Source organism: Amblyomma americanum, chromosome 3 (genome assembly GCF_052857255.1).
Source record: "Amblyomma americanum isolate KBUSLIRL-KWMA chromosome 3, ASM5285725v1, whole genome shotgun sequence".
In the NCBI taxonomy this organism is placed as follows: Eukaryota; Metazoa; Arthropoda; class Arachnida; order Ixodida; family Ixodidae; genus Amblyomma; species Amblyomma americanum.
Genome location: NC_135499.1, coordinates 172,906,377 through 172,931,741, shown reverse-complemented (window position 1 = coordinate 172,931,741; position 25,365 = coordinate 172,906,377). Strand labels below are relative to the sequence as shown.

The following is a 25,365-nucleotide window of genomic DNA, read 5'->3' as shown; positions in this document are numbered from 1 at the left end:
GATATAATGGTAACGTTATTGAAACCACAACCATGACTCACATTTCAGGAGTTTCCACTGTGTGGGGTTCAGCGGCAGGTACGACAGTAGCAATTGCTTCTGTGGGTTCCTCTGGCTGAGGCACACTGCTAGGTACAGGTGCGACAGGCTCAGGCGATGGTTTTGCAACTGGTTTGTTGACTTGCTCTGGAGTCTGAGAAGCTTGAGTGGGCACATGGTTCTCTTCAGCAGGCTCTGACGAAATAGGCGGACCTGCCTCTGGCTCTTTAATCACTTCTTTTTCTTCACTGCTGATGGCTTCATCTGAAGCAGTCTGTTGAACTACAGCAGTGATTTCAGCGAGAACTGGTTTCGCAATGGCAGGTTTTGGAGGAAGTTTGTAAATCCGAAAAAAGAGGCGCAAGGGACAATCCTGCAAACAAGCAGATGCAACCTCTTGTCACTCCCTATGTATGGCACGTTACACATTTACTGACCTTATCACAAGCATAACCATTAGTGTGCTTTATTATATGACAACCTTAAAACACACTGTAGTGTATTAACTGTTCACATGTCATATCTGCCAAAGGCACTTGGGTGCAAAGGTAACTTCCATTGGTATATGGTAGTTTGATACTTCTCTCTGTCACCTGTGGTTCAAGATAGTGAAAATGGCAGGCTACAGGCACACAACACAAGTGCAACAATGGCATACTCCATTTCAGCGTTCCTGGAAGCCAAGTGTTGCGCAAAACTGGCGGCACGAAAAAAATAAGTGCTTGCTATCACACTTCATATTGCACCCACTCCAGTTACATTCCCTCCATAACGTAAGCGCCGCACCAGTTTACTTACCCTTTTCCAAGCGTAGATATAAGCAACGTCCATCAATGAGTATCCCTGGCAGAGTACATCGTCCATATATAGAATATCAACCTGCAAAAAATGCGAGAAAACTCCACTAAGCACATACAGTTAACATATCACGACATTTTGAAAAGTTGACCACGCCAAAAGGTACAGATCGTGACCTGTTACGCACGGTACAGATGCATGCAAAGGAGGCTCAGTGGGTCCGGCGATCGGACCCGAGTGAGATTAATTCTCCCGGCTTGATGTGGGGCAGCAGGGCCTTGGCTTGCCAATTAGCGGAAGCGTGGGTTCCGTTAAAGGCTGTCGTTGCTCAAGCAACCTCGATTGGTGTCAGGGTCGAATGGCAATTTAAACGTGCCGGCGTGCACCATTAGTCGCGCGAAGGCAAAGTAGATGGCGCCAGCTTCCCGCCAGCCCGTGTTACCACTTTGTTCCCAAAGTCGCGTCGCGCGCTTTTTTTGCGTACGGACGGACAGACGCCGCGGCAAAATCTGGGGAACTAGAAAAGGGCCGCGGGACGAACGTGCAACGAACACTTCAGAAAGGTCTATTTATTTTTCCTGGCGGTGCGGCAACAAGGCTCTCCCCGCGAACTAAAGCGCGCGCTGGACGCCGCAGCGGCGGTGGCGCGAAAGAACGTGCGGCGGAGCTGTGGTGCTGCGGCCCACGCACAACGGCAAGCCAACGTGGCTTCGCTGCTGCCCGACGGCTCGAAGAAGGAACGGGACAAATACACAAAAGGCGCAGAACGCAAAACGGCGGGCGAGTCGGCACGGGTGGCGGCGGCGAGCGGGACGACGCGGAGCAGAGTAGGGCCCCCGCGAGGAGGGAGGGGCTTCGGGGCAGGCACCGGTTCTGGCGCGAGGGTTGCCATTCGGCCCTCCGCGCGCACGGGGCAAGTGGCGGCGCAGGTGGAAGAACATGCGAGGCGCAGCCGGCGGCCAGCGAGTCCACGCCTCCGAGGTGCCATATCGGAAGCCGGCTCCTCACCGCGCCGATCGTGACCGGTCTGCCGCCGCGCGTGTCCCGAGATGCGAGCGGGGAGGCCCCGCGCGCTGCAACCTGCCCGCCCGGCCGACCAAGAACCATGAGCGCCGCCATTGTGTCGAAGGCAGGGAGGAAAGGAGAGAAAAAAAGAAGCGCAACAGAAAGAGAAGAAAGCGCGACCGAGCGGGACGCAGCGAACGATCTGCGCAGCGTCGGCGGCGGTCGCGCAGTGCCGTCGACTGCACGGATGACTGACCGGTCACCGCTTGCCGTTCTTTGACACGGAGAGAGGAGAACGTCCGTTCAAAAGGGCGAAGCTGCATCCCCACCTGCAGCGGCCGGCGCTGACCTTCCGACGTTGGAGTGACGTCGAAAAGAACAATCCGAGCCGACCAAGTTCCTTTCTTTCTTGTTATGTGGACGTATACTGTGGAGTCTGACAAAATGCGCCGTCGCGCGCGCAGCTTGTCGCTACGCGGGGCTTATTCAAACGGGCGGCATCATAAATGTAACGCGCCGGTTCGCGCGCACCGCGGCCATTTATTTACATCGTGAAGCTTTTCGCGGCAATGAAAGAACAATGCGGCGGCTGGGCTACAATTTTGGCAGGGGCAAAAGCGGTCTTTACTCCAACAGGCGCAGGGCGACATGTAACTCACCTGAAGTTTCCTGAAAGAGGGGCGCCAGAAAAACTACAGCTAATCGAATAATCCTTCTTCACGTTTAACAGGGGACAAAGCGAATGAAGGAATATTCTCGGACGCCATTATTTAAATATCGTCAATACTGCAAAATTAAAGCGACAGTTTGGAGTTCGACACCCTGCTCAGAAGAACCGGCCCGGCAAACTATCCTCCTCAAATACTTGTAATAAAAGAGCGCGCTAGAAACAGCATTAAAGGCGAAAACATGCGAATGCTGCTCTGTTTTCCCTCAATATCTTGAACAGAGTGAATGCTGACACGGAAGTGCTATGGAGTCGCAGTCGGAAGCCATATATGTCTCATTAAGAGTACTCCTATGAAAACGCCATTTTATCCGATTTTATCCGCTCTCTTATGCCTTCAAGCGCGACACAAGAAAAGAAGGCCCGGTTTTTAGAGTGCTGCGCCGAAGAATGGGTACATCGACGCACCCAGGGACATCCGCGGTAAACGGGAAACAAATATTGTGACACTTCCGGCATATATACCGCAGCTCTGATCCACAGGCACGTCGTCCTTTTGAGTCTGCAGGTCTCCTTAGTTCCTAGTTTTTCTAGAAACGAAGATTACGCTTTTAACCAACTTCCGAAATAGTCCGCCAATGTCCGACGCCGCATCGCGACGCTGAAACCGAACAGAGTTTAAATGCTATTCGCCGTCAGAAAAGTGCCCAGTTGCGCGACATCCCTACACACTACGCCAACGCCGGAATCCAGCGTCGAGGACAAAGGCTGAGCGCCCGCGCAGCCACGGCGATTCCATAAACAGCCACCGACGACGGACTTCCCGCCTGGCGTCTTTGTTCTCCGCACCACATGTCGCCAGCCTCATTATCCGCTCCCTCCCCTCGCGAAGAGGACCCGATCACGAAGGCGGCAGCAGCTTTGTTCCGTGCCGACGACAGGCGTCGCTCTCGACCCAGCCTCCGGCGAGCGACAGTCGCTCGTTCGCCGCCGAAAGGGCCCGCCGTAATTGCTTCGGCGCGACCGTCTTCCCCCCTATACAGGCGCAAAGCCATCCCAATAAAGCAATAAGGTCGACTGGCAGAACCACATCGGAGGGGGAAGGAGGTATTGCCAAAATATCCTGTCAAGTTTTGTCCCTTTCGCGCCAAATGTACGCTTTATCGAACGGTATATAAACGCCGTCGCAACCGCGCCAGCTATTCACCGCCTCACAGCGTATACACCCGACCCGAGAGGCGAATGCCACGGAAACGAGCCTATAACACTATAACATATCACAAACAGCCTATAACAAGTGAACTTCGTTATAACGAATCTAAGGGGCCCGGCGATTACTTCGTTACAGCCGGAGCTTCGTTGTAGCCCGTGTCGGCCGAGCTTCCAAGGGGAATCGTCATTCTTTCGTTATAACGAGGTTGGACATATAGTCCGCTACACCTCTTTCTTCCCACAACCTTCGAGGAATGCGTCAGACACAGTCAGCGTGTCGTCGGTATATGCACGGTGTTCTGATCACACGGCGTCCAGGTTACGCGCAAAGGGTCATCATTCCCCAGAAAGTTATCCGCAGCGTTCATATTCCCAAGTCGAGACCAGTCGAATCGTGGAGGGTGCAGCGTTCTCTGTGACGAGCTACAGCCAGCCACCGCTGTAGCATAAAGTAGCACCAGTGTACGCGATTTATGCGTACCACATCAGCACTGAATGCATCAGAGGGATGGCCAGTGCAATGTGCAGCGAGAAAAGCAAAATACAAGACCCCATTTCCACGTCCAGTGGACATGCCGTTGGTATACGAATGCTAACGCACGCCGCGCAAACTGTCTTTTCCGAGAATATCGCCTCCCGTTCGCCGAACAGCAAGCGGCGCCTCATTTCCGACGGTGGCACGCAGCGCGATCAACAACAGCTCGGCCCGTTCCCGCGCGCAGAGCACCGACAGGCAGGCAGGCCCCGTGGGATCCTCTGTTCGTCTTCGCCGAGCTTCCTCGCCGGCATCCATATCTCAGTCTGCGGCGGCGCTATTGTCTTCGCCAAACCGGTCCTCCCGCGCAAGCAAACGAACCTATCATCTGCCTCGCGGCGCCGCTGACACGCGGGCCACGCGACGGAGCAGACGACGGCGCAGAGAGTCTATTGTGATACTCGTTTTCTTCGTACTATATGCGGAGTTCCTTTGAGGCTACGAAAAGCGCGCCCGTGCCTGGAATGCAGTACGCAGGACCGCTTTCTGCACACTTCTTCCCTGGCGCGCGCAAGGTGACTTCCGTCCTCCCGAGTGTTTCACCCCATTGCGAGGAAGCAAAAGCAAGTACTGGAACCCGTCACTGTTATGGCTGTTCTCGGTGCTTGCAAGGTTCGCATTTCCTACTGTTGCGAAAACGCGAGTAACCAGTTTCCTTGCACGGTTTCGCATTTAAAACAAAATTTAAAAAAAACGGGGACAGAACGACGTAAGAGCAAAATACGACACAGGACGACGATCCCCACCACCGTCCTGGGTTGCTTCTTGCACCTATACGATTTCCATGTCTCTTGATATACGGAACTACGCAAGACTATGAACAAAAAAAAAATATGACCTTCATTTCATAGGCACTCAGCTTTAATCCCCCCCCCCCCCAATCCCTTCCCCCTTTTCACGTGTCGATTGCTCGCGTAATAAAATTGCGGACCTTCGTCCCGCGTCGTGTATTGCACTGAAGAGCATCCTGTCAGCTTTTCCTGGAAAACGGAAGCATGTCCGGATCTGAAAAACCAACTACAGCCCAGTTTGAAACAAGTACGCTAGCGGGTTGCAATCGTACCCACCCGAAGCACTCCTTGACCACTAGTCCGGATTCCCACTCACTGTTCAGTCAAGTTGCAAGGCGACACTGCCACGAGTCAACCCTCGCACTAGGCCGTCGTCGAAACGCGGCTAGTATGCAGCTCAATTTACCGAGATTTGAACAGCCGACGGGTTCTGTGAAAGCAGTGTACGAACGCGACAGAGGGGAGGAGTTATTACGCGACGTATTCTTTCACGCGCAACGAAGTCCCAAACTACACCGGCGCATTTCGCCTCCGTCTACGCAAGCGGCCGGCGATCCAACCTGCAAACCCGAGCTCGGAAGCCGAACACAGCCACAGAGCCACCGCGACCGATTCGCAGAGACCGCTCGTACGGAAGCGTGTGTGCTCAGCTAACCGGTGCCTGCGTGTGCTCACTCCTCGCTGCATCCATATTCATTCGTGCGCCTCCGTCGGCAGCATAATGAACCGACCGACAGGACCTCCGGCGCAGGCCCAGCAGCGGGGGAAAAAAATGATCGTCGGCGCTTCCACTGAGCATAGATAGCAGTCGGGTTGCAGCGGCAGCGGCGACACCGCTACCGCGAACCGCAGCCTCAGGAAGCGCGCCCCCCCTTCCCCGCTGTATACGGCCGCGCGCAGCCTGTCGTCCGCGAAAGCGCAGCAGAACGAATGGCCGCTTCTCGGTATACCAGCGGGTCCGAGGAAGGACGAGCGCCGTGGGAAGCAAGCGGCGTGGCCGGCGCGAGGCCATATGGCTCGCACACCGAGGGCCTCTGGGCCCCAAGCATTGAATTTTTCACAGCCTGTGGCGAAAGCTCCCACAAAGCGCATTCTGCGTCCTCGCAGCTTGTATTACTTTTTCTTCTTCGGCGCAGATCAACAAAGTGCACACCCGCACGTGTACGTTCGCGCTCATAACTTGGGCGTTGAAGAAGCAGCTGCACAAGGCCTCCGTCACTGCCGCTCCGTCAAACGTTGAGGCTTCACGCATGCTTCGGGTTTTCCAGCTTTGGTGGTGAAGTAGCGCTTTGGCGCTAAAAGGGTTGGGGGGGGGGGGGGGGGGAGCGACGAAGTCCAGCAGTCGTCCTATTATCAGCACATCATTTATGCAGCTACGAGCAAATCAGACCGCGTTTCCCTCCGGTACCATTCCAAAGCCATCCCCTCCTTCACGGGAACTTGACAGCCGAACTCCGGACCGACATTCACAATCGGATCCCTTCTTTTTTTTTTAAATTTAACCCTTCTTTAATCCACCCCAATTCGAGGCACTGTAGTTATCGGCTTAGGTAAAGAATTACTCGTCGCTTCGCAGATATCTTCTACAGCTAGCGCGCTTAACGGACTCCCCGCGGCGAACGAATCGGACCGAAGTGCGCGCTCCCATTTTTATCCATTCCCGCAAGCAGTGCGCGCGGGAAACAACGCCCCCTCGGTCAAGAACCAAAGGAAGGAGGCCACCCACCTGATACTGGGCCGCCAGGCTGTACTTCATGCGGATGAACTTCTGCAGATGGCTGATGGTGAAGGCCGCCGGGCAGCAGAGGAAGCGCCGCTGCGCCGACGCACCCTGGGGTTCCTGGGAAGGGAGGGAATACGGTGCTCAGCATCAAGCGAGACTGAGCATGGAGAGCAATGAGGACACACGGCCGAACACGAGCAGGTCGCCGAAAAAAGAACTACCGGCTGTGCCACGACTAACTTCGAAAGTGGCACTGCCCAGCGCCTCCTCTATTGTAAAAATAGAGGAAGCGCTGCACTGCCACTGACGATGCAGGGGCGGAAGTGTGTGTGTGTGTGTGTGGGGGGGGGGGGGGGGGGGGGGGGGGTCGCCTCTCATCAGGCGACCCATACAAAAACGTCCTATGGTCGTCTGTGGAAAAAGCTATGTCCGTCTATTGCCTTTTATGAACGTCTATAAGCACCCACAGAGGTGCTTATTGCCAGCTATTGAAAAATCTATGCCACTAAAGCGATAGCTTTGGAACCATACAACTGCCTTAAAGCTCTCTATAGAAAAATATCTCAGCCTGTATATACAGCTATAGACAGAAATAGGAAAGGTTTAAAGCTATTTGGGCCAAAATCCTATAGCCGGCCATAGGACATTTTTGCATGGGGAGACATTTTTGCGTAGGAAAATCGTGCTAACTCCCATTTTTTCGGCGAAAAAAATCCTATAAATGCATGACGCAAGACCGCCCCCTGGACCATTGACCCATAAATCCGCCCCTTCAAATAGATATCGCAGGGTGCGAACAGTGATCAGCTACCGTGATAAGCTTCTGCCAGATGCGGGCGCGATCAGGGTAGCGAAACGCGGATGGCACTATGATAAAACTTTTATTTTTTACAATCGCCCAGCACGTGGCGGTATAAAACGCTCAAAGGCTTAAACTCCCTTTTCATGCGACTACTCCTATAACGACGCCGGGGCGGGAAGCGAGAAGGTAGGAACAGAACGACAGAGCATCATGCCCTGTCTCTGCGGTGTCTTCTCATCGCGATCTCGCATGCCAACGAGCCCGCTCCAAACCGCGGCCACGAGACTGCGCTCCCGCAAGATAGGGAAGATAGTGAGCAAGCAGAGGTTAAAGCCAGAAAGCGTCAAGTAAACTCGAAGGCAACGAAGGGAGCCGCAAATCGAGCCACTGCGCCCCAAGGCAAAGCCCAGCGCCGTGCCAGTCTCCCGTGGCGGGAATCCGCGACGGCTGAGCACGCGGGCCAACTTGTGCAAAACACACACACACACACACACACACACACACACACACACACACACACACACACACACACACACACACACACACACACACACACACACACACACACACACACACACACACACACACACACACACACACACACACACACACACACACACACACACACACACACACGGCAGACCACAAACCGCAAGCACGAGACACGAGAGCGAAAGAGCAGATTGCCGCGCGCTGCCTGGCTAGAACTATACAGACCCTGGGCGGTCAAAGCGGGAACACCGCAAGTCAGGGGGATCGGCAGTGCTTTCGCTTTCTAGATTTCCCCCTCTTCAGTTCCGCCGCCCACAACCCACCTTTTCCGCGAGGAGACAGAAGGAGGAGAGAACGTTTACGGTAGGGGCCAATCGAAAGGGAAAGCGGCGCCAGAAGCCCGTAAACAGCGCACTAAACGGAGGAACGCGATAAACGACGATGAAGTGGCCGCGGAAACCCTCTTTCTCTGCGATCCAACCCCCCCCCCCCCATTCCAAGGTGAGAGGGAGAGACAGAAGCTGAGCATTGCCGCTGTCTCCGACTCCGGCGACGCATCTTCGCAGTCGTACAGCCGTCGTACGCCCGGCCGGAACGTTTTAACGAAGAACGCGCGGACAAGACGAGAAACGGAACTAAATCACGGCATTTCTATCTTTTAGCCAATCAAAACGAAATGACGACGACAGTTTCGTGCAGCGGTAAACAGTAAATTGTCGCGTCTTTTTTTTTTTCTTAACGCACTTTCCAGCTACCGAACAAACGATCAGTGCCCGACAGCTTAATAGCAATACGTATGCTCTACGCGAAGGGTAGCACACCCTGGAATGCGCACAAAGGTATACACAGTCATGTCCTGTTAATATGAACTGGAACATATTGCAGCCCATGTATTCTTGTTCAGTTAATATGGAGAGCGATCTGAACAAAGGCTCGACTACTCCAACCAAATTGTTTCTTCGCGGTGTTTTGAGTCGACAGCGCCAGTGCAAGGCAGTACAAGTGTTTTTTTTTTTTTGGGGGGGGGGGGGGGGGGTTCATGCAGAACAGCGGTAAGATGCACAGTTGATAGGCGTTTCCATTTCCCTTATTTCATGAATATCTGCAAAGAGCCTCTCTATGCGGCATTCAAGACATTGAAAGACAAGCGCAGCAGCTATAAACTGACTGGATACAGATATGCAATATCGGTCTTCGCGATGTGAACAGTAATAGTAAGAGGTACGTCACCGCTGCATGGGACACTATCACACACCTGATTAACCACTAGGAACCTTAAACTGCACTATCTATAAATAATGACGACCAGCATTACACAGCTGCACAGGGTTCCAAATTTTTGGGGAAAATTTAAAAAAAACACAAAAACGCAGTTAACCAGAATGTGACTGTTCGTTTGTGGGGTTCAACGTCCCAAAGCGACTCAGGCTCTGAGGGACGCCGTAGTAGAGGGCTACGGATAATTTCGACCAGCTGGAGTCCTCTAACGTGCACCCACGGTACACGGGCCTCTGGCATTTCACCTCCATCGAAATACGACCGCCGCAGCCGGGATCGAACCCGCGTCTTTCGGGTCAGCAGCCGATCAGCATAGCCGCTGATAGATATATATATATAAGAAAACGCTAAACTTGATCAGAGGCCTCCTCTTTGTCGCCCTCCACAAAGCGCATTTAGCAAATGACGCCCCACGGCACGGGCACAAAGGACGCCGGAAAGATTTAATGGCCTGTTTCCGCTGGCGGTGCACAAACCTATAGGACCAGCTGTCTGTGTGCAATAAACGCTCCGCTGCCGCGGCCACTCACAGCTGCGCTGTGACGACTGCTACGCAGTATACGCCCTTGCGGCCGTCCGCGTGAATGCTCTTTGGCGAGCGTACAACGCACGTCATGCGTCGCCAAGACACACGGGGACCAAGCGCGCGACCCCTTCCCGGCCGACTGGCGGCGGCCCATCGATCGCGGGGGTCCCCGCCGCCGAGCTCAGCCGGGCTCGTGGCGGGAGACTGCGCGCACAGCCGAATGGACTGGCTGCTCACACGCACGGCAAATTGAGAACTCTGTACGTATATACAGTCGTACCTCGTTATAACGAAACTGTTTACAATGAAATAATGGACATAACGAAGGAATGCCGTGCCCTTTGCGAGGCGCGGGCAAACGAAGTCGGGCTGCTCAGGATGAAAGGGCAATGCTGTCCCGTGAATATCCCTACTGCCGAAAAAGCAAAGGTCTCCGAGATACCTTGGCCCGTCCTTTACTTCAGCAGAGATGGCATATACATGCACCTGGAATGCGGCGACTACACGTCAACCCCGAGAGAGAAATGCCGACGAGTGAGCGAGTACGCGAAAAGGAGCAGGCTGCGAAAGAATTGTGTCGTCGCGTCAAGCGCGTACCGTCTGGCTTCCGGAGTCAGTGGTCTCCTCCTTCTTCTCACCGGAACTCTGCTCTTGTTTGCTGCGACGAAAAAAAAAGGGGGGGGGGGGGGAATGAAACAGCATTAGCATACACAATCGCGAACCGCCAGCCGATGACCACGCTCGCACTGCAGACGTTAAGAAATGGGAACGCGGTCACAGCAAACCCTTGCAAGCATGCATGCAAGCAAGCGTCGTGCCACGATCAGAACTCTACAGGCTTACGCTCCAAATCTAACGTAACTTGCGCTCCTCGAACCTGCATGCGTCTGCATTTTTTTTTCATTCCTACCTCCAGACAGACCTCGTGAATGCAGGTTATCGCGGTCACTCAGTGCAAGCGTACACCTAGCGCAAATTCCCCGATGGTTCCCAGTTTCAACCGGAAGATTCGCTCAGTGCGGGAAGTAAAAAACTGGACGGAACGCTAAAGCTCCACCGTAAGGACATGACGGGATAGCGTTAACGGGGTCCCTTCAGTGCCCTGGGATCCCCCTTTGCGTATCGCTTCACAGAAATGGGTACTGTTCCTTCACCACTTAACGTAAGCTTAACCTGCCCCTAAGAGTACAATGAGATAGCATTTGAGATCCCTCCCGCGCAAGTACTCTCTCTCGACTTCGACGGTGTGGTGCATCGCGAGTCACGAGAAGGCGTCGCGTATCTCCACTTCCAGCTACGAAAGCCCGGGCGCAATAGTCGGGAGCTTCGCATTTGCCACAAGACCAAGGCCGTTTTGTTGCGCTGTTATTTCGCAGCTTTCAATTCAGTACGTTATTTCGCGCAACGCTTTGAACCAAGACGAGGGATAAAAACAACCAAATCGCAGACGCAGCGCGCGTTATTACTACTGCCACGACAGTCGCCGCAAAAACGACAGCGACGCGAGCCCGCACGAGCCACCCGGCCCCTCTACCCAAGCGAAGAAGGCGACGGGCGTCCGCGGCGACCTTTAAATCAAGCAAGCGCTCCTACTACTGAGCCTTGACGCCGCCGGCTAAAGGGCGTCGAGGAAGGGGGGAAGGGTGCCCGCCAAATCGTGGGGAAGGGCAGCGCTCGTCGAGGGGAGAGCCACCTAGGAAGGACGCGTTTTATACGGCCACAGCCCAATTGAGATAAACAGTCGCCCACTGCTCTCCTCCCATTTAGCAGCGGCCAAGCGCGCGGGGTCGAGCCGCGTGCCTCTCCCGAGGAGCGCGCGAGAAACGCCGCGCTCTACGCCGATAGCTGCAGAAACGGTCTACGTGCGGCTAGCGAGCGGGCACGCACACGCACGCACGCACGCACCGGCTCCCCGCGCAAAAGGCTGTGCGGAGTGAAAAAGTAAATGAACAGAAAGGCCGGAGGAACGAACGAGCAGCCCAGAGAGGAGGAAAGGGAGCGCACAGCCGCCGAGGCGCCACGCGGCACAGCCGCCGGAGTTTCACGCACACACGCGCACGCGGCGGCAGCAGCGTACGCGGTATCGATTGCGGCGGAGGACACGCGCGCCCGCACCCCGCACAGGAAGAAAGGTTGGGGACGCCGCAGTGAGAACTAGGGAAATGAGGGAAGGGGGCGCTGCGAATTAAATGCGGGAGTCGCCAACGTCACACCGCCTACTCCATGACGTCAGCGGTTACGCAACGCTCAAGCTGATCATCAACAGGCGCGACGGGTGACGTGGACGCGCCGCTTACCCGGCGCGAAGCGAACGGCGGCACAGGTGATTGTTTAGAATGTGTGGGTCGGAACTGCGGTCGCAGGAGCTCTGTCCTTAATAAAGTTATTTACTACTAGGTGCCAGGAGATTTGCTTCTGGGTCGTGGTGCAGCGCCACGAGTAAAGATTGGAGAGGGAAGGAACTAAATTTCTCGCTCTATAGCGTTCCAAAAGAGCTTCGCGACACGACCTGGTGTCAAATCCTGTGGTCTGTATATTCCTCGCGAAGGCAGCACGAGCCGATGTTACACGATAAACGGAGGATCAGGACTGCGACGTCAAATCTATGAACCCGGGGAAAAAGCTCGGTTGTCGGTGGCGAGTATTGCTAGCTCTCTTCGGTTTGAGAGGCAAACGCTACGCTGCTTTGCCGTGGCTCGGAGAAACTTTCATATTAATTCTCAGCATCAGCGCCCTTTAGATCGCAGGGAAAAGGCTCATCTGTCACCAACATCGAAGGATTAACGCCTGCACATGAAAGCACGGTTTCGTATCGGAGGTCACACACTGCCAAGTTGCGCTCCATCAAAATTGTAACTACGCCCGCATAACTATCGACGGCGTCGGGGTCGTAAGGGACATTGTACGTTCCACCGCTTACCCCATGCTGTACTCCAGGGAGACGCTGATGGTGTCATCGGGGCTGAAGATGAGTCTCACGGAGTCGTCCACGACGCCCCGGTCCTCGCGACACTTGACGCCTGGATCTGCGGATGGCAAAGAACGGAGAAGGCAGCGCAGCCAGGCTATAGAAGCGAATGGCGGCCGACTGCGCGCTGCCGCGGACACGACACTCCACTAGCCACGAAGAAACGCAGTAACATGCCTCTAACCCGGAAAGAAGACGGTGCCACGCGCATAGACGCCGGCGCTTCCGTATTTGACGCGAAATGACGCTAGCGACATCATCGTGTCCTGCAAAGGCCGACGTCGAAGATAGACATCAGCTGAGGCCTCGAAAGACGCGTTGCTTGGCGAGCCCGCTGCTTGGCTAGCCCGGGGGAGATCGTGACGAATTTGATGATGATGATGATGATGGCCTCTGGCTGAATGGCACGAAGCCACGGTGGGGGATTGGCCAGGGTAAATTGTTTATACAAACGCACACATGCATGGGTAAGGAGTGGAGTAATTGGTTAATTTTGTGAAGACGCAAATTTGGATGAAAAAAGGTGAAAAAAAAGGAAATGAATGACGAATTTTCCAGATTGCCTCTTTTGCGCGTTGTCCGTTCCTTCGACCTCTTCTGTTGAGCTGCTTTTTTTCCCTTAAAGGGGCTCTGAAAGGGGCTTAATAAAGTTGCGCTATACTTGTGATGTTAAAGCACGCCGCTTCACGCATATTGTCCAGGGAGAATTTTTCAATGCGCTTTGCAGAAACAGAGTTAACTGTAGTTAATAATAATAATAATTGGTTTCGGGGGAAAGGAAATGGCGCAGTATCTGTCTCATATATCGTTGGACACCTGAACCGCGCCGTAAGGGAAGGGATAAAGGTTGGGGTGAAAAAAGAAAGGATGAAAGAGGTGCCGTAGTGGAGGGCTCCGGAATAATTTCGACCACCTGGGGATCTTTAACGTGCACTGACATCGCACAGCACGCCGGCGCCTTAGCGTTTTGCCTCCATAAAAACGCAGCCGCCGCGGTCGCAGCCGCCGCGGAACTCCGGATCAGTAGCCGAGCGCCCTAACCACTGAGCCACCGCGGCGGGTATTCAATGAGCTCAGATTTTAAGTTCCAAATTTTTTGCAGTTTACCCCGAAGAGCGCCCCTTCCGAAGAACAGTTAAAATTTGAATTTCAGCGTCTTCGCGCCTTTCCCTCTCTCGTCACAGTTTGCACGTTTGAAGGTCGGCGCTCCTCTCCGGCGGCCCTACCCCTGGGAGAGGGAGCTTCCCGACCCGCCGGAGCTAGGCGGCTTATTGGCCGCGGCCACGGTAGCTGCCTGACGTCTGCAAGAATCTAACCAATAGCCGTAACCAATAGAGTTGGTAGACCAATCAACGGCAGGCCCTCTGTGAATACAAAAACATGCAAAAAGTCGAGAGGTGTTGCGCACACAACACCCGCATTTCTCCGACCCACACCCTCTCCCGATCGTTGACCTTGGTTCCCTGAAGATGGGCCGCGCAATCGTTTCCAAAATTAGGAAAGGAAGGGGAGCCCAGCTTTTGCTTGCTGGCGTGAGCTGTTCAACATTGGCGCCCAGGCTTGATAACCACGCGTCCCGGCTAACGACGGACAGGTAGAGTGCGGGGGGTGGGGGCCCAACGACCTCGCCGGCTTTCCTCCGGTTTTTTTTCACGACCTTGCAACCCGCACTCCAGAGGACGCTCAGTGTCTGTCCGCGTGCTCACAGTCATCGTAGCCACGAAGACGCTACGGAAAATGGGATTGACACCAACTGTTGGCACCAACAGCCGCTTGGGTGGCGACACTATAGCGACACTACAGAGAGCTTCAGAATAGGGGGGCTCTATTGGTTAGGGGGACATCGCACCATTATTCTAAAACTGGCTGCTAGTGAGACAGCTGGAAGCAGCGAGAACTGATGTTCGGTTCGAAGACGCTATTTTGTTTCTGAAGGGTTGCTGCATCTCTGCTATACGGACAAGAAGCTGGTGAACTACTCGTACTATATGAAACAAGACTCTTCTGTGCTTGGCAGCTGCTTTGGAAGAGCTGGTGCGCCAGACGGCCCAAAATACGGCCTTTTCAGACGCTCGCGTGCATCCAAGCAACGCGTGCGTTGTCCAACAAGTGAAATCTATAGAACCTGCCGCAAATTTACTAGCGGGCTACCAGGTGCCGCGCGTGAACGGCCGAATCCATGCAGCGATCCTTGTACACGCAGCCACGATGAATGTGCACGCTATACGAGCAGTAACTATATAGCGGCAAATGTCTGTACTCACCTGGTCCTGGGTGTTTCTCATAGAAGTCGCGCCTCTTCCTCATTTCTCCTGCAATGGAGAAAACATTTCGAACTCGAAATACAGCTCCCCCTGGTAACACCAAGGAGATGCCGCACACAAAGCCAGCGTTAGCGAAAAGCAAAGCGCTCTGCGTGGACGGCGATAAGCGCCGGAATCCCGTCGCCACGAAGGAGACGGGAGCGAAATCCGCACGCAGTTTCACTGCGCGCAGTGATGGCGGCTGAATGCGCGCTTTGCTTTCCGCGTGGTGCTGCTATGCACATTCTAAAAGCGTGTACAGCGTTCGCTTACTTTGGTAGAGGCCCGGAACCACCTTGTAGACGATGTCTTGGAGAGTGTTGTCCGGCCTGCACGCGGGCAAAATGCAAAGGAAACGTGTCTTCACCACGGTGTCCACACAGCTGCAAGGTCGAGCTTGTGTGTTTGATTAAATTCGGGTTAATTGACCAGAAATTAAATCGACGCTTCACACGCGCTCGCTTGACCTAACCGACGAACACGCATTGACACCTGCAGCCCTTCTGCGCGTTCTAAGGCACGCAATCACGTATACACAATGACTTTTAGCTGCACACCGCACCAGGCGCGTGGGCCAAATTTTTCCTTCGAAGGAGGCCCAATTCGCAATGTTCCATTTTGCAAGAACACTGATGGGTGTAGAAGGGGTTGTGCCGGCGAATGTCCCGCCAAAGGTGTTTTGGAGAGGAGGAGGGACCCCACTGGGCCTCTCCCTGACTATGAATAGGCCAAATTGCCGGGCTAGTTGGTAATGATCCATTCTTGTTGACAGCGCGTTAAAGCACAGGGACAGAAGAAACACAGAGGACGACGTCACAGGCGCTGACGTGACGTCGTCCACTGTGTTTCTTCTGTCCCTGTGCTTTAACGCGCTGTCAACAAGAATGGATCCCTGACTATGCGCCTGCAACGGACCCAACCGCTTTACGCCAGAAATGTGTACTGGGCCAAGCAGCCGGAAGACGCCGCCGCACGCGGTCGAAGAGTTAACGCACGCATGTATATACATATATACGCCACAGCATGAGACGGCGGATTCTGTATTTCTATACGCACCGGATGTAGTTCAGGGGCTTGGTCTTGTGCACAGGCACGTCGCAGATGGGGCAGAGCCTACTGGTGTCCAGGTAGCGCACGATGCACACCCTGCAGACTGCGGCGAATGCGAGGGAGAGGAACAGGATGTCACGCACAGTGCGCAAGTTTTCGGACGCTTCGCTTCGGCCGTCTCGCAACTGGCACACACGCGAAGGACAGCCGGCACGAGGAGAGAAAAATAAAGAAATGCCGACAGAGGGCGTTGTTGAGGGCAGCTCGTTAACTGGCCGCCAGATAGAACATTCTACCTTTTTCCTTAAATACAAGAGATTTTTAAAATAGGCGACGCGAAGTACATAGAGAGAGAGAGAGAAAAAAAACGGCAGCTCTCGGTCTAGCCACCGCTTTGAGAACAGCCTGCAGACGTCGTCTTCGGAAGAAGCTGCTAGTTGTTTTTTTTTATTTTTCTTTTCGCAAGGATGGGCTTCTACGCGAATCATATAGAGAGAAGCCAACCGTCTACGCCCGCAGAACCCTCCCATATGCGGCTGCAGTCAAGGCGCTTAATTTCTTCGTGATCCCCCGATACAGACTGACTACTCGGTCGCGTGTGCGCGGAAAATAACAAAACGTAAAAGAAAGAGAACGAAAGTCGCGCACAATCTCCGATTTGAACAGCGCTCCATTCCTCCAATACGCGACTCAACTACTGGCCCACTAAAAGAGACTCCCAAGTCACACGCAGCCGAGTCACTGCCGGCGCCTCAGCGAAGCAGTCACGAGGCGGAGTAAATAAATAGCTTTGAGGTGAAAGAGAGGCGGGCGGAGGGACTCACATGAGTGCAGGCACTCGACGAGCGTGGTGGCATTCACCAGGTAGCCGCCGCACAGCACGCACGAGATAACCGAGTTGAGGTCGGCCAGCCTCGCACCCGGCATCGTTCGAGGGGGGCCCCGCGACACCCTGTGCAAAGGAGAAAGGGAAGTTCGCACACAGTGTGTTTTATTAGCGTCCGCTATCCCTCTGCGCATCTCTGCGTGTGGTACACCAAGACTGGTTATTTACGATCACGCCAGAAGCACTCGGATCTCTTCTTGGACTGGCCTGCTGCTGAAAGGAATTGGGAGCGCAAGAGGACATCGGGCGAACGAAAGCGCAAAACGTTGCGTCATAACGAAGGGCGCCCCCGAGCGTTCCAGCGGGCTAGGTAGGTGAGAGAAAGTCTGGCGCTTAGAACACGGGCAAACCGCAAACAGCCCAGCAACTAGCGCCACAACAAAATACCAGTTTCAGGACTCCCTGCAAAACAGCGCTCCCTGTATGTTGCTCGGCTGCTGAGTGCACTCGTGGCAAACGCGGAGCAGTGGCTCGTATGCACCGACGTTATATGCCGGCCGTGGAGTACCAACACCACAACTGACGTATCCATGCTTATCTTATCCAGATCATCGTCATCAGTTCTCACGTGCATTATGGACTAGCGTTGATTGGTCCGCCATCATGGCGTCAGCGACGTCGCGTGCAAGACAAGCAACTCTCTCCCGGCGCGGGACGTATAATACCATTCGCACGAGAAATTTCCCCGGCTACTCTTCGTTCGATCTGACAAGCAGGCAGAACTCTCGGCTGCCGTTAATGCAGAATTCCAGTCGGCGATCCGGTGTATCACTCTCAATCCGCGAAAAAGCACTCAGTCCACAGCGATGGCTGCGACGTCACAATCGTCGACTGTTAAACGCAGGACCGCGCTCCGGACTGCGGTGCAAGTTGCTCCGGATCAACGACTGGAACACGGCGCTCCTGTAACCGAATCGCCCATCGGAAACATACCTTTTGGTTCGAAAAGAAACAAAACCGCGCAATACAGAAAACAATGTGGTACACAGTCAGTAGCGTCTAGCTAAAGATTGATTGATTGACTGATTGGTTGACTGACTGAAGCAATACTGCGGGCCACGGGGCACGCAAATGTGTATGGTTCCTGAGTAATTTCTACAACTTGGGATTCAATGAAATGCACCACGGCGAACCCGTGAACAGTCGCTCGGCAGCCGAACACCTATAGGGCAGTGAAACACGAGCGGCGGGTCGACCAGTTCACGAAACTCCAGCAAAGTTCAAAGTCCTCTTGCGCTCTTCGTTAACGGGGTGCATAAGCAAAACAGACCGCGTTCGGCCGTGCACTACATAACACTCCAAGTAAGCAGCAGCCCCGCCCACATTCGAGACAGCCACGAGTCCCCGACAAAACAAAGAGTACGAATGCGTCGCCGTTCAAAAAAAAAAAAAACACCGCACCATGCGCCATTCAAACTTACGCGTACCTTCTTTGGCGCTCAAAGTTACGCCTTCATATATATATATATATATATATATATATATATATATATATATATATATATATATATATATATATATATATATATATATATATATATATATATATATATATATATATATTCCTTTCTTCGTCCTAACCAAAGACAATGTCCGCAAACTCGCACACACATACAAAAGGGGTAAAGTAAAACCGCAAGCGGGAGTCTCCCAAGGTCGGCAGCGCCGAAGCTCCCAATTTCGGATGCACCGCCGCTCCGCCCGAGAGAGGCCATTACGAGCGCAAGCCGCATATCAAAACAAACCGGTACTACACGCGAGCGGCCCGATATCATCTTCGGCGTTATTCTCTCCCACTCTTCCCCACTCGAACGACGACCACCCGAAGCGCCGCCGTCGTCGTTCGGCGTGACAAGCACCACCGACCGCCGCTCCAACGAAGAAGCCAAGTCATTTGTCTCCCCGCGTACTTTTTGTTCCCCCTCCTTTCTTTCGGCCTTCCCGCGCTCTCCTCCGCAGAACGCGCACAAAGCAATGCTGCGCGCCCCTACAACCGCGTCGGGCGCCGATTCGCGAATCCGCGCGCAGCGGTTCTTCTCCGCCGGGCGCTTTTGCTTCCGCCCGAGCGGCTCCAATATATGACGCGCACGCGGGCAACGAGGAAGCAGTGAGCGTCCGTGCCGTACGTCGTTCGTTCTCCCTCCCCGGCCGCACTTCGGCTTCGCCCATCTTTATTTCTTTCCTCCTGTCTTCCTTTGTTCTCGCGAGAACGGTTCGGGCAACGCCGGGGTGCCATCAACAGATGCCGCGCATCGCGGAAACAATACGCGAAAGCGTGGCTCGCGAAGGAACTGGCAGCGGTGGGGGCTCCGAATCGAGACATTATTTCTCGCTATATCCCAGGTTCTAAGGCAGACGCCTCGGTGCGCCAAAACTGCTCTTGCGGCGGCGTCACCGCGCCTAGCGGGAAGGTTGTTTTCCTTTGCCGTTCAAAGAAGCGCACGCGTGCAAGCGCGCCGTTTTACCGTCGAGATGTGCGACCCGAAACACGTAACAAGCAATCGCCCGTTGCAATAACCCTAGCTACACTCCGACAGAAGTTCAAAGTGGACGTTACCATTGCCGATCCCTGCAACGCATCAGCTATAACTTTGTGCTGAAGACCACAGGATCCAAGACGCTTCAGTTAGAGTACACTGACCCACGACTACAGTTGGAAACAACTCAAGAACGAAGCGGCAAATGCCCATAAAAGGAGTCCCTTCAACCAATGGCGTCGATCAATTTCCCTACACCCCCCCCCCTCTTTTTTTTTTACCGATCCTTCCTTTTTCTCCCTTGACTGATCCTTTTGTACCTGCTAGCGTGAAATCGCGGGGGATGCCAGATGAAAGGGGAATAACCACGGCTTATTCGGAATAACCGCGGCGTCATGAAAATCGGTTGACGCCATTGGCTGGAGGACATCCTTGAAGGGGCATCTGCCGCTTTGTTCTTGAGTTGTTTGTATCTGACTACAGATGCCACAGTCAAAACCGCGCAGACGTTCTCGGCATAACCGCCGCCATTACTGCATACGCAACTACTATACCGGCCGGCTGTAGCGCAGGTAAGCTGAAGAGCTTCAAGCAGTCGCTGCGCTGCAGCTCTTTCGCAAGACTACAAGTGACGAACCGACGAACGAAGTGACGCGCCTCGATCCAATCATCGCAAACTGGCGCGCACGCTTCGAAAAACCACAGACAACGTCCCAAGCCGTTCCCTAAATCTCGCGCCAAAGCCTCCCGTGAACAGCTGTTCCGCGCTGACTGGTCGGAGGCCACCCAGACGCTTCAAAGGCGCGTCGGCGCAGAAAAGCCTTCCCGCCGGGTCCACGAACCCGCAAGGTCAATTATCTTTCCTCCGCAGCCTGCACCCCCGCTCGCGGCCGTGTCGCCAAAGGCGGCCGCGCGCCGGGCCCTCCCAGTCGGCGGCTAAAGATAGCGGTCCAGGGACGACGTTGTTATTGCTCGCCTCAGCGCCAGCGGGATGGCGGCGACGCCCGCAGGCCATGCGTAAGACGCGAACGCCGCCGTGCGGTCAGTGCGGTCGCACCGCTGTAGCCGCATCACTAGATCCGCATGAAAACGTGCAGGCGCAAACCATGCGAGAACAACCTCAATAATTCAAAGCAGAGAGAGAGAAAGAGTGCGAGCGGGAAGAGGATAATGAAAACAAATTCCCCTAAGGAATTAGCAGCATCGCTTCAGCTTCAGCACGATTACCTCGCCCTTCGGTACGATATGCAGAGTGTTTCGCACTGCTCTGAAAAGTGGGAACGTGCGAAGTACAGAGGCTCACGGCTCTTTCCCACGACTGCGACATGCCCGCGGCCCGGTTTGGCACATAGCCTGAGCGAAGTTCGAGCCAGCATGACGAAAACAATACGGTGGGCCGGAAAGTGGTATCGGACAAAGTCCCGGCGCTATGCTATGCTATACTTATACTATAGTATACGGTGGGGTCTGCACGTATGCAAGGGACTAGACGTATATAGTATACAACGGACTGGTGCGGGTTGTTCTCGAAAGGGAAGCGAGCCCTCACTCCCCTGCTGACTGCTCCTCTTCGTCGCGTGTGTACACGCGCATGCATTATCCCTGGGAAAAACTTGTGCTGCTTTTCAAAATCGCAATTCGGTGCGCGACTGACTACAAATACTACACGCTGCACTTGCCATTCGACGTAATTTGCTCTCACCTCAGTGCTCTCGCGAAAAATGCCCTCCAAATGAGCGATTTGCTTCCTTCTCTTTTCTGCAACTTTTATGCACTATAGCTGTAGGAGAACTGAACTGCATCGCCTGTACGCCCTCCTGGCTTCTCAGAGAGAGAGAGAGAGAGAGAGAGAGTGTGTGTGTGTGTGTGTGTGTGTGTGTGTGTGTGTGTGTGTGTGTGTGTGTGTGTGTGTGTGTGTGTGTGTGTGTGTGTGTGTGTGTGTCGGCCCCGGGGGGGGGGTTGGCTCGAAGGATAGGCTGTGGAAGCAGCATAAAACCTTCCCTGAGCCGCGTCCTAGAATGGCCACACAGACAGTAGGTTCCGCTATGCTGCAGCTGCACCGGCACCTCCTTCCGACCAAGTTTGACAGGAAAAGAAAGTTACGGACCGTCAATGCGATTAATGAGGCGGTGTATGCGTTAGCATCAGAGTCCACCTAACGTTCGTGCTTCCAGTACTCAGCTCCAGCTCTAGGCGACCAATCGTCTTCACCGTGGGATTAAGGTGTCGGGAGGATTTCGGAGGTTGAATGGAGGTGGGTGGAGGCCTTTGAGAAGTGGAGGTTGGTGTGTGGTTAATGCATGGAAGCTCGTAGGTGGCAGATGCACCTCCTGGGCCGGAGGGAGCCCGAAAGGTGGACGCTTCACACGCCAGCGAACGAGTTTTTCTTCCCTTCCAGTGGCAAGCAGTGAAGGCGGGGAGAGTAAATGGAAGCGAAGAGTTGTGACGATGGCCTCGAATCAAGCGATGAACGTAAGACGACCGCGAAGCATAACCCCGACGAAAAAGACGTTACGCAGCACTTTCCTCTACCGCTAAAGGGCTGTACGACCTCAGCGCCGCGTTTATACGCCAGGCGAGAGCGAAAACACCGCTCAGTGAGCACGTGTGGAAGCGAAACGTTCGCCATGTCGGCGGTAAAAAAAAAAAAAAGAAAGAAAAAAGTTGCCGGTCATCGTGGGCTACGGTTACGCAAACGAGTACTCAATCGCACACTGACCCTCTAACGCAGACCTCGATTAAAAGAATTCGGCCTCCCCCTCCGCCGCCTCCTTACAGACGCACAGCACAACCCGCGAGAAGAGATGAGCGCGCGTTACATACAGACGCACAATGCAAACAAGCGCATGTACCACGACAGCGCGCTTTCGAGTGGTGCGGCGGCCGTGGTAGGGACAAGCAGGGGTCGCGATACCCGCGGATGATTGTACGGCGGGAGTAATAGGAGAGGGCCAGCGGATCCGGGCACACACACGGAGGAGAAAGGAGGAGAGAACAGGGGGCATCCTCGCTGAGAGAGAGAGAGCCACCGCGCCGCTGTCACCTTGCATAATACAGGAGGCACCCGCGGGGTGGTTGGCCTTGGGCCATTGTACCGGGTGGAGGGGGGTTCGCAGTGGCGGCGGCGGCCACGGATTCCGCCGAAGGAGAAGGACGTGGGGGGAACGGCGCGGCACGCAGCCAGATGGCCGCCGCCGCTGGCCGCGTGGAAGGGGGGGAGTCGTAGTATGGCGGTGAGCCCGCGTGTTTGTACGGCGCGTGCGAGCGGCACAAGGCGCGCTTCACGCCGCCGGGAGAAGGCATTGCTCGCGCGTATCCTCCCAGGCGAAACCTCGATGGATGGTAAAAGTTCCCCAGCCGTCGTAGCGCACTCAGTACCCGTTCGCAAAGGACGCGAAGAAAAACGTGCGCACCTGCTATTCCTTCGTGTCCCGCATGATGTGACGAGATGTTCATCTCCTCAAGTCACGAGGGAGTCGACGAGTGTGCAACGTCGCGTCACGTCACCTGAAAGTCGACACGTCTTCCAACCATTGCGTTTTGCAATTCGCGCCACGTACCTTGTACACTTTTAACTGGCAAATGACGTGACAGGATGTCAGCCTATGCGGGAGTGAAGGTTCTACATGCTGTGCAAATGTTCGACTAAACAGCTCGCCGAAAGGTAAAAGCGGCAGTGAAGAAGTGAAGCACATTCCCCGAACCTGCTTCATATTTTCGCAGACCTCCCCTGTAAGCCGCTCCTCAATGCACGCAACCCTCAGCTGCTGTATACGGATTTCATCGGTTTATCGAAGTCCGGGCCGGGTCGCCGGGATGACCGCCTCAACTTGTTTATTCTTCAAAATCTTTAAAACGGATGGTTTTTGACAGCCCCAACTTATTCACTAGAAAAACCTTTAAAAACGGATGCAAAAGAATCAAACGGCAGTCTAAGTAGAGGCTCCGTGCTTAATAGATAATTTTACAGCACCTAGGTTTTAACTGAAACGTTTAGTCGAAATGTAAGGTCCTGTAGAGTCGTTTCCTTGTGTGTGAGATTATTTTGTCTTGTGTTACTTACTGTTTGCCTGTGCATATTTTTGTAAATACCTTTCATCACCTCCACCTGCGCCTCCCCGCTTCATCACCGCCGGTTCACCCTCGTTAACAAGTGTCTGGGCGAAGAAGGAGAACGAGCCATTTAAAATATTTTTGCCCCTTCTCTGATCGGCGGCACTGCGTTAAAAATCCAGTAAAGCCCGTATCGGTGGCCACCGAATGTTCTCCCTGCGTAGCCAAGCGTCCTGTCTGTTTTTTCTGTGTTCTATTTATACTTCGTTGTCTTTGTCGGCCGGCACCTCCTTATTTCCATTTCATTCTCGAACCAACAATTGCTACTGTACAACGCCAAGCGCATACAACAAGCTTATCCCCCCGTGGGCTTTTGAGAAGCGCACCGTTCAAGCGCACAAGCCCATAAGTGTGCAGCTGGTCCCGCATAGTGCTCGAACCCTGCTGCACACCTTTTCCGTTTCGTTTTCCGCGCCTTTGGTAGAAAGGCGCCCTTTATTCGCTTGCAAAAACAGCAACGTTCACATGAATACGACAGGGGCGAGTCGAATCCGAAATCGTACCAGTCAAACCTATACACACCCCAACGCGTTACGTACACATTTAGTGCTAAGCGAGCGAGTCGACTGACCAAACCAATCTGAAGTAAACAAATTTCAGCAAACCGGATCGGCGCGCACTTGAGTAAGGATCATCGAAACGCCGAAAACACAGTGTTCGATTTCTCTGCGCCCCAGTATAACAAAGCGCACACCAAAGGCAGTCTGGTTCTCAGCAGCACCAGTCTTTCCCCACAACGAGGCGACTCCGCAACGCAAAGCGGCATAGGTTCAATCTCTGACGCGTAGCTGTCCCCGACTAACGGACGAGGTGAGCGCAGCGTTCGACAGGCGACGAGGCGCCCAGACGTCCATCATCGGGTCTGTCGTCAGTCCCGACAGGCTTGGAGACAGCCCGCGGCGGGTGCCGTCAGAACCCTGTTCTCTCTCCCATCGGAAGTAAGCGTCTTTCAGTCACGATATGAGTTCTGTCAGCTCCGCTGCAGATGCCGACCACGCTCCTTTCGGTAACCGTGCGCGGGGGGAATTTTTCTCTTTCAGGAAAGTGCGGTACAAGCGATGACGTGACGGCTTCCGCTGAGAGATTCCCTGCCGTTCGGGCCGACTGCGTCCGGCGCACTGGCACTCTTGTATCAAGAGACAATGGGTGAAATACGTGCAGGTGCGTCATACGCAGGCGAACGTATACATTTGTACGCCCCGAAATACGCCCGACAATTCAGACTATCGGCCGCGTTCGGTATAAGCGGCCAGAATCGTTATCAAAAGCGCGCTCGCTAATGACATTCAAATTCAAATGTGTATTCGACGTAGACCGTCACCGCAAGCCTACGCCTCTACGGAAGTATAGCTGACGAAGGCTGACAAGGCGCACGATGCGCCCAAGCTCGCAGAATCGGGCGACGTTCGGGGTAGGACATGCCCTAACCTCACACCACAAAATTTGAAGTTCAGGGCTCTGTAAGCCCACGTAGGCTTATAGAGCCCTCAGCTAAGCGATACAGTATACGCCCATTTCCCTCTGTGACCTTTCTCAAGGCGCTACTCGCGTGCCGCGTGCATTGCGGAAAAGCCGTTGACGAGGCAGTCGCGTGCGCCGCACGGGGAAGTTTTTTCTCTCCAGAAGGTCACGAGATCGGAAGCAGGTGTATAGACGAATACAAAGACGAGAAACGTCAGTCCAAACCAAATCGCTGAGGA

At 54.2% G+C, this 25,365-nt stretch overlaps 1 protein-coding gene across 1 annotated transcript in view; it reads right to left on the bottom strand.

Moving 5' to 3' along the window:
• Nucleotides 1-25,365, bottom strand: part of LOC144125440 (uncharacterized) — a 71,904-nt gene that overhangs the window by 6,993 nt on the left and 39,546 nt on the right. The window contains exons 2-10 of the mRNA XM_077658809.1: nucleotides 17,014-17,141; nucleotides 16,196-16,292; nucleotides 15,413-15,468; nucleotides 15,101-15,148; nucleotides 12,789-12,894; nucleotides 10,466-10,526; nucleotides 6,774-6,887; nucleotides 838-918; nucleotides 42-412 (exon numbers count right to left, since the gene is read on the bottom strand). Coding sequence (XP_077514935.1) covers nucleotides 42-412; nucleotides 838-918; nucleotides 6,774-6,887; nucleotides 10,466-10,526; nucleotides 12,789-12,894; nucleotides 15,101-15,148; nucleotides 15,413-15,468; nucleotides 16,196-16,292; nucleotides 17,014-17,116 — 1,037 coding nt within the window. The 5' untranslated portion in view covers nucleotides 17,117-17,141. The remainder of the gene's footprint in view (nucleotides 1-41; nucleotides 413-837; nucleotides 919-6,773; nucleotides 6,888-10,465; nucleotides 10,527-12,788; nucleotides 12,895-15,100; nucleotides 15,149-15,412; nucleotides 15,469-16,195; nucleotides 16,293-17,013; nucleotides 17,142-25,365) is intronic.